The 14,984-nt window shown below is 42.1% G+C and overlaps 1 protein-coding gene across 1 annotated transcript; it reads left to right on the top strand.

Moving 5' to 3' along the window:
* The first annotated feature begins 8,115 nt into the window (after positions 1-8,115).
* LOC120737768 (histone-lysine N-methyltransferase EHMT2-like) lies at positions 8,116-9,960 on the top strand. Its single transcript, XM_040038629.1, has 5 exons — positions 8,116-8,467; positions 8,564-8,726; positions 8,902-9,094; positions 9,206-9,277; positions 9,697-9,960. The coding sequence occupies exons 1-5, from the start codon at positions 8,359-8,361 to the stop codon at positions 9,958-9,960; spliced, it is 801 nt and encodes a 266-aa protein (XP_039894563.1). The 5' UTR covers positions 8,116-8,358.
* The last annotated feature ends 5,024 nt before the right edge of the window (positions 9,961-14,984 follow it).

The raw sequence follows: 14,984 nt of genomic DNA, 5'->3' as shown, positions 1-14,984 counted from the left end.
CAAGAACCAAACCCTAAGAACTAATACCAAAATTAGAATAAACACAAAACACAAGGTGAAACCAAAAGGAAACACAAAACGCTGGGTCAAAATGACCCAGGATCATGACATCATCAGTAGGGATGGGTACCGGTATCCGATGCCATTATGGCCGAGAAATGCACCGTAGCTGCAAGAGCTCACACCGAGCACATCTACTGCGGGTGTGGTGCCTTTTATCGGACCCGGAGTTAGCAACATCCCCCAAGAACCCGAAGAGGAGAGTCCTGGCCCATAGCCCTGCCAGTGTAGCGGAAATGATGACGGATGATGATGGCAGCAGCAGCCGTTCTTCTCTGCGTGAGTTACTTAATGTTGTTCGTGTGTAATTTATGTTGAGTACGCTAACCACATTATTAAACTAATGCACGTAAGGTGAACTAGCAAACACCGTCATATTTACATGCGTCTGTCTTCTTGTTTGATGGCAGATACTCCCTTCACCCTGGCAAAAGCCTAAAATGACCAAAGAAAAAGAGGGAAACAGCTAAACATGAGAGGTTTTTGGATAAAGTTTGTGTTTTTTTCCATTGTTTAAGCACTGCTTCCAGCCAAGAGTGATGCCATAAATCCCCTATAGCTGCAGAAAAGGCTAACATTGTTATCTTTTTACAAAAAAACAGCTAAACATGAGAGGTTTTTGGACAAAGTGTGTGTTCTCCATTCTTTAAGCACCGGTTCGAGCACCGTTTAAGCACCGGCACCGTTTCAAAAGTACCGGTTTGGTACTGGTATCGGATAAAACCTAAACGATACCCATCCCTAATCATCAGTGCATCAGGAAGATAAACACAAGTGATTAGGTGCTTAGTAAATAGTTCAAGCAGCTGAAACCTCTGGAGGAGGAGGTGGAGCAGGAAGCATCATGGAAGGACAAACCCTTGTAGGATGAAGCACTAATCAGGGCTCCAAGTGCAAGACCAGTAGAGGCTGGTGTTTACCACACCAGGCAGGACCCTAGATCCAGTCTGTGCAAAGATGCCTGCCATATATGATCTCTCACCTTCTCAACAAAATCCAAAGGGTTCTGGATGTGGTGTTTGGAGCTGCATATAAATGGGTTGTGGACAGAAGACAGAAATGTCGAGATGTTATAGGTGACCAAATTGATCATCCAAACAATTGTTCTTAAACATACACCCTGGCCTCATCAGTTCTCATGGCCACTGATCAATGGTCATGACAAATTGGATACTAATGATCATGGAACTGACCTCACAGCCCATTGTTGATGCTAGTTTCTGTCATTATGTAAATGTACTGTTTATAAGGTTGGGGAAACCTGCAGTAGGCTGAGACTGAAGAACTCACCAGTTGGGGATGAAACATTTCTAAAAATCACTAAAAATAGTATGTCCAGATGAACAGATTCAGCATTCTGGTACTCTTTAAAGAATGTAAAAGTAAGGTTTGAGATTAGCCTATAATTAGATAAGTCAGCTGGGTAAAGTGATGACTTTTCTCTTGTTTATAGTCCCCTCATGCTTCAAGAGGACCACCGTCCTGAAGAAACCTAATGTGAGCTGACTCAGTGACTGTCACCCAAGAGCACTTACGCCCATCGTTATGAAGTGCTTTGAGCATATAGTCAAAGTTCACATCACATCTTCAATGCCTGCTCAACCAGTTTCAGTTTACGTACAGGCCAGAAAGATCCACAGATGATGCAATAGCATTAGCTCAGCATACTGCCCTCTCCCACCTGGATCATAAAACACATGCAGTGGTGTGAAAAAGTATTTGCCCCCTTCCTAATTTCTTAGTTTTTTTTTCTTTTATTTTATTGCATATTTATCACACTCACATGTTTCAGATCATCAAACACATTTTCATATTACACAAAGATAATATGAGTAAATACAAAATTTACTAAGGGAAATAAGCTATCCATACCTACCCAGTCCAGTGTGAAATAGTAACTGCCCCCTCTTGTTAAATCATCAATTAACAGTTTTTGTAAAGCTGAGTTCAGTTTCACTGGCCACACCCAGACCTGATTATTACAGACCTGCTGAATGAAGAAATCACTTAAACAGAACCTGTCTGACAAAGTGAAGAAGGCTGAAAGGTCTCAAAAAGCCAAAGAGCTTCACAATCTACAAAAATAATATGAGAAACAAAGTCATTGACATCTATCTATCTGGGAAGGGTTACAAAGACAATTCCATCGCTTTGACACTGCAGAGAGTCATTATCCACAAATGGAGAAGACTTAAAACAGTGCTGAGCAGCCTGCCTACCAAAATTACTCTAAGAGCGCACTGCTGACTCATCAAGGAGGTCACAAGAGAACAGCCAGAACAGCATCTAAAGAACTGCAGACCTCACTTGTCTCAGTTAAGATCAGAGTTCATTATTCAACAATACGAAAAAGACTGGGCAAAAATGGCATCCATGGGAGAGGTCCAAGGAAAAAACTACCATTGACCAAAAAGAACACCAGGGCTCCTCTCATATGTGCCAAAAAACATCTTAATGATCCCGAAGACTTTTGGGAAAATATTCTGTTGACTGACAAGATAAAAGATGAACATTTTGGAAGCTTTGAATCCCGTTACATCTGGTATCAAACTAACACAACATTTCATAAAAAGAACATTATAGCAACACTCACACATGGTGGTGTTATGTGATGGTCTGGAACTGCTTTGCTTCTTGACACCTTGCTGTAATTGATGGAACCATGACTTCTGCTCTCTACCAGAAAATCCTGAAGGAGAATGGCCGGCAATCAGTTCATGTCCTGAAGTGGACATGAACTGAACATGAACTCATGAAGTTGGGTACTTGGGTTATACAAAAGGACAATGATCTGAAACACATCAGTAAGTCCACCTTTGACTGGTTAAAAACAGTCAAAAGGAAACCAAAATAAAGGTTTTGGATGGGCAGGTGACACTACCATCATTCGTTGCATTTCAGATGGAGACGAGTCTGCTTACAGAGCAGAGGTGAGAGCCCTGACATGGTGTCAGGAAAACAACCTACTGCTCAATATCTTCAAGACCAAGGAGCTCATCATGGACTACAGAAGACTGCAGGATGGAGGGCACACCCCTATTCACATTGAGCGGACAGAGGTGGAAAGAGTATGTTGCTTCAGGTCCCTCGGGATCAACATCAGTGATCTGAACTGGTCAACACGTGCATGTGACATTAGCTCTTCATTCCTTAGTGGCTGAGGAAGTTCAGCATGGACTCTAGAATACTCACCAACTTTTACCGATGAACTATCAAGAGTATTCTGTCTGGTTGTATCACAACCTGATATGGCAGTTGTAATGTTCTTGACTGCAAAGCTCTACAGAGAGTGGTCAGATCAATCACAACATATTGCCATGTCTTAACTGCGAACCATCCAGGACCTCTACAGACAGGTCCCCTCTGATCCCAGCTACACACTCTTCATGCTTCTGCCGTTGGATAGGCAGTACAGGAGCATTCAGACTCACATGAGTAGATTCAGTGTCAGTTTCTACCCACAAGCCATCAGGCTACAGGTAAGTGCAGTCTTCCTCACTGTCCTCTGCTTCAGATTCCTGCATGGTAGATGATGAAGATGCTACAGATACACCTACATGTTCTTGGTTGAGCCTCCGGTTAGTTGTCTCAAGCTACAGATCAACAGCTGGCTTTGGGTCAAATGACTCTGTGGTCTACCTTGACAGTGGAATGTGCATCAGAGCTGAGAGATGAGCATTTGTCAGACGAGATCTGTGTGCGAATGTGCACAAGGGAGTCTCTGACTGGGGCAAGTTGCCGGAGTTTTGGTACAACGCCATTATACATAACCACCAGAGATGGGCAGTAACGCGTTACTTGTAACGCGTTACTGTAATCTGATTACTTTTTTCAAGTAACGAGTAAAGTAAGGGATTACTATTGCAAAATCGGTAATTAGATTACCGTTACTTTCCCGTAGGAACGCTGCGTTACTGTGTTACTAAAACCGTGATTTTTTTGCGAGAATGTCTCATGACAGTGACGTAAGCGAGTGCGCCATTGGTGACAACAGCTGTGTGCAGATCAACAATGGATCACATATCGATTGTGGGAGAGAGTATGAGCGTGCAGCGTTTAAAGCGTGGAAGTACTGACCTTACTTTGAGTTTGATTCCATAAAAAGTGACAAAAACATTAGCGTCCATCGTGCGTGGGAAGAAAACTTCTTTTTACAGCGAAAAAAACCCCTAAACTTCCAAACAAGCACCGAGTGCGCAACGACGTAATGGGAAACTCACAGAGAAACTCGCGGATTCATCAACTGACCGCGGCACACCTGCACCAGGGTAAACCTCCGCCTACCCCCAGTCCTGCTTTACAGGTGAAAATAGAGCAACAGGACCGCTGAGTCCTAGACTTTATTTATTTTCTGCCATGTTTTACTTGCATCTATTTGAAAGAGTGAGTGTAAACACAAAAAATATTTTATTTTATGTGCTGGAATGTGCAGAAAATAGGTTTAAATGTTAAACTAATTTATTCAAGTCAGAGAATGTTGCAGATAATTACATTTTTGCTTGATGCATGAAGTTAAAAGATTAAAACTGATAAAACAAGTAAAAAAAAGAGACTTTTCCATTTGATTACATTTTGTATGATGATTTATGCAGAAAAAGTAGAATTGGGCTGAAAGATCTATCGCTTTATCACCTCTTCAGGTTGTAAATCGTGTTTTTAAAAAGTAACTAAGTAACTAAGTAACTAAGTAATTAATTACTTTTGAAAATAAGTAATCAGTAAAGTAACGGGATTACTTTTTTGGGGAAGTAATCAGTAATTAGTTACTGATTACTTTTTTCAAGTAACTTGACCAACACTGATAACCACATTGACAGCAGCCCCGTCTGTGCACACAGCGACCAACTTTGTTGTCCAGTCATCTAGTCCTGTGTCCTCGAAAAGCCTCACAAGTCCGTCTGTTATGGCCTGCGCAGTTCGGTCAGCACCCAGTTCAATCAGTCCAAGAAAGTCCGATGTAAACTCTCTGTTGCTGGACACAGACACAATGTAAACGAGTTCCTGCTCAGTTTTTGTGATGTCCTCAGATCTATCAAAAAGCAGCCCCCAAAAATCATCAGACTGCACTGGTAGTGTGAGCGATGCTCTGCACGATCCGTGTGCCCCCTTCACGTGAATTAGACGCACATCCAACATTTACTCCTAGCTGCTTCAATAAAGGAATATCCTCAGAATATGAAGACATGGGGCATGCATGCTTAGCTTTATGGAAGGTGAGGAGAAAAATATTAAACAGAACTTGCCGTTGTTCTTCATTTTGTCTTGTCTTCTGTTAAGTGGGCGACTGGACATTTCTTCTCGGCTACCTTGTTTATTAGCAATGACTTGTGCCACATTCACATGCTCCTTATGTCACGGCCAATGGGATGAACCGTGTGGAGGAATTAAATGAGGATCCAAGCACAGGCACTCGTAGATGCGAAGGAGGTTTATTGAAAAAAAATAAATAATGTATTAATAAATAAGTCCAGAAACACATGAAAACAGTTCAAAACAAAGCTAAACCAGATCAAACATGAGTCCACAAAAAAGTTCAGGGGGGTTGACTCGGAGGTCGACAGCACATGAGCCAAATCCAGAACAGTTCAGGGGGTGGCCATGTGGACAGCAGCGGCGGCGGCAACGCAGGCGAAACAAGTCAGGAGACCGGCCACGCAGAAGGCAGTGGCGGCAACAGAGCAGGTCCGGAGGCCAGCCATGAAGTCGGCGGCCGGCCATGAAGCCGGCGGCAACGCCAAACTCGTTCCGGAGGCCGCTTTCGACAGCGATGGCGTCCAACTAGAGGCCTGGAAAGCAGCCGGAGAAGGCGAGGTGAGGTGGTACAGGCTAGGCTGGGTCCAACGGCAGTGTAGCAACCGCAGGACCAGACGAGGCGGGACCAGACGAGGAGGGACCAGACGAGGAGGGACCAGATGGCAGCGTGGCAGCCACAGAACCAGACGGCAGCGTGGCAGCTGCAGGTGGTGACGCTGCAGGCGATGGTGTGGAAGTTGCAGGTGGTGGCTGAACGGACTCCCTAGAGCCGTCAGCGGACACAAGGATATGCTGGCTGGGTCCTCCAGGACCCCCAGCTAACGAGACGTGATGCCGGACGGGCTCCTCGGACCGTCCAGCTGACGAGGCGTGACGCTGACTAGGTTCTCCTGAACCCCCAGCTGACGAGACGTGACACTGGCGGGGCTCTCCAGAACCCCCAGCCGTGCTACTGGCTGAGCTAGCGGCAACACAGGAGACTGAATGGCAGACTGAACTGAGGGCAGCTGGGCAGCAGACAACTGAGGGCGACTGAAGTAATGGTTGAGATGATAATGGTGGTGGAGTTGGCAACTGAGCTAAAGGCAGCAGGGCTGCAGACTGAGCTACAGGCAGCGGGGCTGCAGACCGAGCGACAGGCAGCGGGGCTGCAGACCGAGCGACAGGCAGTCTTTTCTCTGGCTCTGGTTGGTGTTTCTTAGCTAGTGGTGGCACACCAAAGAAGCTGCTTAATGTCTGTTATTTTTTGGACATTTAGCTGGTGACAAGCAACACATGTAAGATTAAATGAGACAGTCAAGTACGCAAAGTGTCACTACGCATTCCTAATTTTTGTCACGCATGCGTACCTGCGTACCAGCGTACCAGTTATGTGCACCCCTATCTATAACACACAGCCAAACAACTACTCACTCAATAACTACTATCAAATTATCATATCTATTCAACCCAACATACATGTTTTGCATTTAATCTGTCAAGTTTGTCATTATAACTAATAATCTTTCTTTAAGGTTTTGTTCTGCATAGTTCTATATTGTAAACAGAGCCAATTTTACACTGTATAATTTCCATAGATCTATTAGTTTCAGATTTTTTTAGTCATATGATCTGATTTATTCTGTACTGCTAAACAAAACAATGTTTGGTTTCTCAAACTGTCCATAATTGCTAGTGATAAATTCACTGGTTTCAGGATGCACCTTCTGTATCTTCAAACAAAAGATCAGAACAAAAATATAATAATTAAATACATTTTTCCGAAGAAAGCCACATCTTGATACATGCTGGTTTAACATAAGGATCTAAAATATGTCACACTATGTTGTTGGTTGAATCTCAGATTTGTTTAACATATGCAGATGCAAGTGTAAAACCATTGCTTCAGTGGTGGACCTTGGCTGGTGGTGTGTGAGGAAACATGTATTCCCTTGTAGTGTACCTTTGCCTCAAATAAATAACTAAATACTTTTTAAAAGAGGAATTACCTATAAACAAACAAATGCAATAAAACTCAGTCCTTCGTCACTGTAAATATTTCACTGAAATTCCATAAAAAAGTCAGAACTCGCATCACCTGACCACTTTCTAGCCAATGAGCTGTTTTTCACCCCTCCCCCTCACTTCGTGACTTCGAGTTGAGGAGTACCGACATTTTGCTGGTGTGGAGAAGCCAACAGGTAACTTTAAACTTTAAACTTTCGAATTTTGCCAGCTTTGTAGCCCAGCAACCGGTCAGATTTAGTTTTGTTGAGGTTTTTCTTTGGTGTATATTCCTTGATTGACTTTTGTATTTCAATGTAATTCTCATGCTAAAGCTAGCTTTTTTGATGACACGCGGTCGTGTATTTAATTAGTCAAGGTTAAATACCTAGTTTAACACACACCTTTTTAGTTAAACTGTAACATTTGAAATTACTGAGATGTTATTATTTATTCATCCATCCCACTGTCTCCAGATTTTAAGCAACGCTGAAATATAGGTGACACGCTATTAATGAGACATTTCAGATAACCGAGGTAGCTAACATTTAACTCTCTGGAGTGCAGATTATATGACCAATTTACGGTGTATCAGCGACATGCGTATATAACAGTTTTTAAAAATGTGTTGATAGGCCAAGTAAAACCAGAGTTATGATACACAATTTACGCTTTTTCCTGAAAACTGTCGTCACGTTTAGTGCAGGAAAATATAAAAACGGTATTTTCTTAAAAAACAAAACAAAACATAGATACATTATTGCCTCTCAATTCAATTCAATTTTATTTATATAGCGCCAAATCACAACAAAAGTCGCCTCAAGGCGCTTCATAGATACAGAGAAAAACCCAACAATCTCATTTCCTATTGTGGTGGATAAATGAACATGAGCCGATAAAACAATTAAATCAAAAGTAGTCAAAAACAGCCGATTATACCATTGACTCCAGAGGGTTAAAGACACCTCCTGTGAAAGATCAGTTTTCATTGTCAACTATTTTCCTGAAATATTAAATAAATTGTACTATTTTTTTTTTCTTTTTCTGAGACAGTGTATTGCAATGAGGCCCCCGAGAGCAAAGATTAAACCAAAAGATGAAGCAGTAAAATTTTCATCTTTGGGGCAGGACAAAGATGGATTTGAAGTGAAATTCATAAATTCAGTAAAAGGTGAGGTACTGGGATACTTGTTGAGGATTTTTGGCACAGTCATAAGTTTAACCATGGCAGTAGACCAATGTTGACATTTTCTATTTTCGTTGTAAGGTCGAGGAGTGTTTAGTGGGTGCAACTATAACAAAGGAGACTTCCTTCTGGAATATCGCGGAGACGTTGTGACCAAGAAGGAATATGAAAACAGAACACGATTGTACCATGATGCCTTAAAGGTTTTTCTTTTTGAATTCAGGTACAATGGACAACAATTATGGTATGTAAATTAGAATAATTTATTTTTCAGCCTACTTTTTGCAAAAGTTGTGATGACCACATTAAGACAAACTGCTAGCTTGTTACAAATCCATATAATTAAAAATGTAATCAAATTGTTCAGCCTTTTTATAAACCTTGTGTAATTTTGTGTCTTACATTTTTTGTTATTTCAGCATTGATGCAGCCAGAGAGGATGGCTCCTTGGGCAGACTGGTGAATGACGATCACGTGAGCCCAAACAGCAAAATGAGGACAATCACAGTAAATGGAAAGCCTCATCTCTGTTTATTTGCCATAAAAGACATCAAGCCGGGGGAAGAAATAACATACAACTACGGTGACTCTGACTGGCCATGGAGAGTAAAGGTACATATTATATTTACATTTACCGTAGTGTAGCTACGTAACTGCATTGTATAGTCTGAACGTATCTGTGTTGAATGGATGTTAATGTACTTTTGTGTTTGCTTGCACAAGGTTTCAGAGCACCCTGACCGTTCTCAAGCTGCTGTGCCCATGGCATCGTCCTCCTTTGAAGTTGATGAGCAGGTGACTAATTTTCTGGTGTTGTTATTATTGCAACAAGAACACAGCAGAGTTGTTTGGATGTTGATAGTGAGGGTGTTAGACACAAGTCCTATAGTGTTGGTTAATGTAAGATACCTACATTATGAGGACTGTGTGTGTTTTGGATGCGTAAGTCTATTGAAAGATGGGCTCTCAAGTCTGTGTGTAACAGAGACCCTGCAGTGTATGAAGCGTTCAGGTACATTATTATGAGGACTGTGTGTGGATACTGCCGAGTGTCATGTTGGTTCACGCTGGAGAATTAATTTTCACTCAATATTACTTCATTACATTTACCTCATTTATGTCAATAACCAGTGTACCTTCATAACTGCATTGTATAGTCTGAACGTATCTGTGTTGAATGGATGTTAATGTACTTTTGTGTTTGCTTGCACAAGGTTTCAGAGCACCCTGACCGTTCTCAAGCTGCTGTGCCCATGGCATCGTCCTCCTTTGAAGTTGATGAGCAGGTGACTAATTTTCTGGTGTTGTTATTATTGCAACAAGAACACAGCAGAGTTGTTTGGATGTTGATAGTGAGGGTGTTAGACACAAGTCCTATAGTGTTGGTTAATGTAAGATACCTACATTATGAGGACTGTGTGTGTTTTGGATGCGTAAGTCTATTGAAAGATGGGCTCTTCCACAAAATTTCTTTCTGATGTTTGCCAATGTTTTAACTGAACACCTAAGCCACTTGATTTGCATTTAAATGAGACTTCAACTTAAAGTCAATGAGCAGTGGTTACACAGATGCTCTTTTACCTAAAAATTATAGTCAGTATACGCTTGAATCGTGATCGGGAAACCCTGAAATGTTGGATCGTACTGTATGTATTCATGTCACATTGTCGCATCAAATGAGGGAAGTTTTTTCATGACATGAAAGAATTGAAAATGAACGGTATAAACTCAACGAACTTTGGTTTTCAACAGAACTGCAAACATGATGTGGTGTATTCGTCAGAGACGATGTTGAAAAAATGTGCCTTTTGTAATGCACATTTTCCTGCTTTCAAGTTGATTTCCGTGAAATGTAAAGGTGAGTGTTCTTGTCCTTTTATTTTAGATGATTGTCAAGATATTAACAGAATGTAAACACATTCATGAGCAAAACATTGTCACGCTGGCAGCTTTCTAATTCTTATGGAAATATTCAGTTTATTTCAATTTTAATATCTGATTCTTGTGTCAAATATTAATGACACAAGTTATTCAGTAACTAGTGGAGACATACAAACAGGTTTTAGAAGTAACCTTTTAAGTTCTGCTTTAGGGGGGGGGTTAGGGTGTTGAAAAAAGATCAGGGAACCAGCAATCGCCGGTTCCCTGAGATGCACTCTCCACCGTGGGACAGGATGGTGGTACCCCTGCCCCAGTTCAAAAAATTGCCCATCTTGGGTTTATGCGCATCTACTGAGCTCCTCGCGATGTTTCGGCGTTCCTTCGCCTTCTTCAGGCCGAGCTCAGTGTGTCTGTATCGTGTGCCGTCTTGGCTTTTATACTGTTGCTTTGCTCCTCCCACTTCTTGGGTTCTTTCTTTTTCTTTTTACGTGACTTACTTGTCTTTTCACTTTGCTTTCTATCTGTGTTTCCTTTTTTCATCTTGTCCTACTGTGTTTCTCTTTTTCTTACACTTCTTTTTCTCTATTTGTTTCCCTTCTTGGGTTCTCTGTTTTGCTTTTTACGTGACTTACTTGTCTTTTCACTTTGCTTTCTGTGTTTCCTTTTTTCCTTGACTTGTTTTCTCTTTGTCTTACACTTCTTTGTCTCTGTTTGTGTTCTTTCATATCTTTGTCTCACTGTTGTTCTCTTTATTTACACTTGTTTTTCACTTTGTTTTCTTTCAACACTTTGTTTATATTTGTTTCTTAATGGCACCCCCTGTCTTTTTTGACATCCCGTCCGTTGTTCACTATATTTGTGTTTATGACACCCCCTTCCTTTAAATCCTTTCTGTTATTTGGTGTACGTTATTCTTTCTTTTTCTCTTATTTTCTAGCTTTGTTTCTTTCTACGTGACTTTCTTGTCTTTGTACTTGTGTTTTTTTCTTGACATTCTTGTCTTTTCTTTTCTTTGTTTTGCATTTCTTTGGTTTTTAAGGTTTCCCTCTGGTTAGGGTTAGGATTGTTGGACAGGGCAGGGGCACCTCCCATCCCACGAGGACCTGGCTGGATAGGGTGTTGAAAAAAGATCAGGGAACCAGCAATCGCCGGTTCCCTGAGATGCACTCTCCACTGTGGGACAGGATGGTGGTACCCCTGCCCCAGTTCAAAAAATTGCCCATCTTGGGTTTATGCGCATCTACTGAGCTCCTCGCGACGTTTTGGCGTTCCTTCGCCTTCTTCAGGCCGAGCTCAGTGTGTCTGTATCGTGTGCCGTCTTGGCTTTTATACTGTTGCTTTGCTCCTCCCACTTAGGGTAGGTTTTGGGGAATGAGCAGGCCCGGCTATGCCGGAACCTGAGTGCACGGGCCATCACTGGGACTGGTGTTGGTGCCCCCTGTTCAAAAAATTACCCTAAGCGGGTGTAGTGCACTGTGGTGGGCCAATCGCGACGTTTCGGCTTTGTTTAGCCTTCTTCAGGCTGGCCCACCCGCTCTTGTGTTCCGTTTCGCCACTCTGGGCCTTTTATACTTTTCTTTTTTCACTTCTGTTTTTCTTAACTTTTTCTGTTTCTTAGTTTTTTCTTGTTCTCAGTTTTTTCTGCTTTAGCTCTCCCTTTTTCTATCTTTTTCTGTTGTTCTTTATCGTTCTCTTTGTTTTTCTGTTGTTCTTTATTCTTTCTGTTATTCTTTATTCTTTCTGTTATTCTTTATTCTTTCTCTTTATTCTTCTGGTGTTCTTTTCTTTACTCTTTCTCATATTTCTTTAAATGGCACCCCCTTCTCTTTAGACATCCCGTCCTATGTTCAGTATTCTTCCTTAATGGCACCCCCTTCCTGTAAATCCTTTCCTTTTGTACTCTGTTTTTTTTTTCTGAACTTTCTTGTCTTTTTTTCTCTTAGTTTAGGTTTTTAGGGCTCCCTTAGGATTAGGGCTAGAAGGGGTTAGGACGTGGGTTAGGGTTAGGGGAAGATAAAGTTGGGAGACCGGTCCCCGAAGGGGGCCGGGCTCCAATGCACTGTCCATACCCGCTCCCATCCCGGGCGGCAAGGTCCCCCAGGGCTTTTCCCTCTTTATTATAATCCTTATTTTATTGTATTATCTTTCTATTGTCTCATTAAATTGACATTATTGTATATTTTAATTATTTTTACGGTAATATTTAAAGGACACATCATCAGTAGTGGACCCTGGAATCATCGGATGTTTCGGCCATTATCACTAGACATCCTCCTCCAAGGAAGGCCCTCCCAAGGTTGATCACGCCTTGGAGTGTGTCATCAATTAAATAAGATAATAGTAATTAATTAATGCCTTTCTGGGCTTTAATTTTTTTAAAAAAATTTTTCAAGAGGCCCTATTTGGGTTCATGGCAATCTAACGTATGTCCGTGACTTTGAGAATTTCACTCAAGAGCCACCCCGGGCGGTCTGCGCTTGGGGGGACGAAGGCAGTGTCCAAAGGTCGCCTGCGAATGCCCCAGCCGCGGAGACGTGCAGGTCTCCGATTGATTGCATGTCTGCGCTTGGGGGGACGAAGGCAGTGCCTGAAGGCCGCCTGCGACTACCCCAGCCACGGAGACGTGGAGGTCTCCGATTGATTGCATGATCCATATGTCCTGCTTAACTCACAATTATTAGCTTTTAGCTTCTGCAAGTTTAAAGTACTAGTATCATCAGGTTCAATCGCATTTTAGAGAGCTAATGAGGCCCTATTTGGGTTCATGGAAATTTAACGTATGTCCGTGACTTTGAAAATTTCACTCATTAACTCACAATTATTGACTTTTAGCTTCTGCAAGTTTAGAGTATTAATATCATCTCATAAGTGCTTCTCCTTCAGTCGTTTCCTATATTTGTCATCATGTATTCTCACATACCTGCACCTTGTACTTCGAATGAGGTTTCCTCCCTGGTCTGTCTGCCACGTGCTCCCTGTGCTCCATGTGCTCTGTCTGGTCTGACTTCCTGGTTCCCATCATGCACTTGGTCGATCTCCAGGGCAACCACTGTTGTGTCCTTGAACTGCTATCATTAGCTTTAGCCATAGCGTAATGTTAGCTTCCATATTAGCATCAACGAAATTCAATATAAAGTCGACTAGTCCTATGTACAAATTGTCCTTTATCATGTGTCACTGTCATATAATTGTTAGCATTAGCTTAGCATCTTGGCTTTCTTGTTAGCAAGGGCTTAGCACTTTAGCTTTCTTTGTTTTTATTGTTTTAATGGCACCCCCAACTCACATTCCTTTTTTGGTTTTCTTTGTTTTTATTGTTTTAATGGCACCCCCTCATCATATTTCCTTTCCAGCATTAGCTTAGCACCTTGGCTTTCTTGTTAGCAATGGCTTAGCACCTTAGCTTTCTTTGTTTTTATTGTTTTAATGGCACCCCCATCTCACATTCCTTTTTTGGTTTTCTTTGTTTTTATTGTTTTAATGGCACCCCCTCATCACATTTCCTTTCCAGCATTAGTTTAGCACCTTGGCTTTCTTGTTAGCCATGGCTTAGCACTTTAGCTTTCTTTGTTTTTATTGTTTTAATGGCACCCCCATCTCACATTCCTTTTTTGGTTTTCTTTGTTTTTATTGTTTTAATGGCACCCCCTCATCACATTTCCTTTCCAGCATTTGTCTTTCTTAAGTGGTTAGGTTTAGGATTGGGAGGGGGTCGGGACACCCCCAGCTCAGTGAAGGAAGCCCCCAGGGAACCCCACACTACCCAGGCGGGTGGTCAGGCGGCACTGGCTGGTTAGGGGAAGATAAAGTTGGGAGACCGGTCCCCGAAGGGGGCCGGGCTCCAATGCACTGTCCATACCCGCCCCCATCCCGGGCGGCAAGGTCCCCCAGGGCTTTTCCCTCTTTATTATAATCCTTATTTTATTGTATTATCTTTCTATTGTCTCATTAAATTGACATTATTGTATATTTTAATTATTTTTACGGTAATATTTAAAGGACACATCATCAGTAGTGGACCCTGGAATCATCGGATGTTTCGGCCATTATCACTAGACATCCTCCTCCAAGGAAGGCCCTCCCAAGGTTGATCACGCCTTGGAGTGTGTCATCAATTAAATAAGATAATAGTAATTAATTAATGCCTTTCTGGGCTTTAATTTTTTAAAAAGTTTCCAAGAGGCCCTATTTGGGTTCATGGCAATCTAACGTATGTCCGTGACTTTGAGAATTTCACTCAAGAGCCACCCCGGGCGGTCTGCGCTTGGGGGGACGAAGGCAGTGTCCAAAGGTCGCCTGCGAATGCCCCAGCCGCGGAGACGTGCAGGTCTCCGATTGATTGCATGTCTGCGCTTGGGGGGACGAAGGCAGTGCCTGAAGGCCGCCTGCGACTACCCCAGCCACGGAGACGTGGAGGTCTCCGATTGATTGCATGATCCATATGTCCTGCTTAACTCACAATTATTAGCTTTTAGCTTCTGCAAGTTTAAAGTACTAGTATCATCAGGTTCAATCGCATTTTAGAGAGCTAATGAGGCCCTATTTGGGTTCATGGAAATTTAACGTATGTCCGTGACTTTGAAAATTTCACTCATTAACTCACAATTATTGACTTTTTAGC

The sequence above is a fragment of the Simochromis diagramma genome, unplaced genomic scaffold (assembly GCF_900408965.1).
Source record: "Simochromis diagramma unplaced genomic scaffold, fSimDia1.1 OVJJ01000017.1, whole genome shotgun sequence".
NCBI lineage: Eukaryota > Metazoa > Chordata > Actinopteri > Cichliformes > Cichlidae > Simochromis > Simochromis diagramma.
This window is presented reverse-complemented; position numbering and strand designations above follow the sequence as displayed.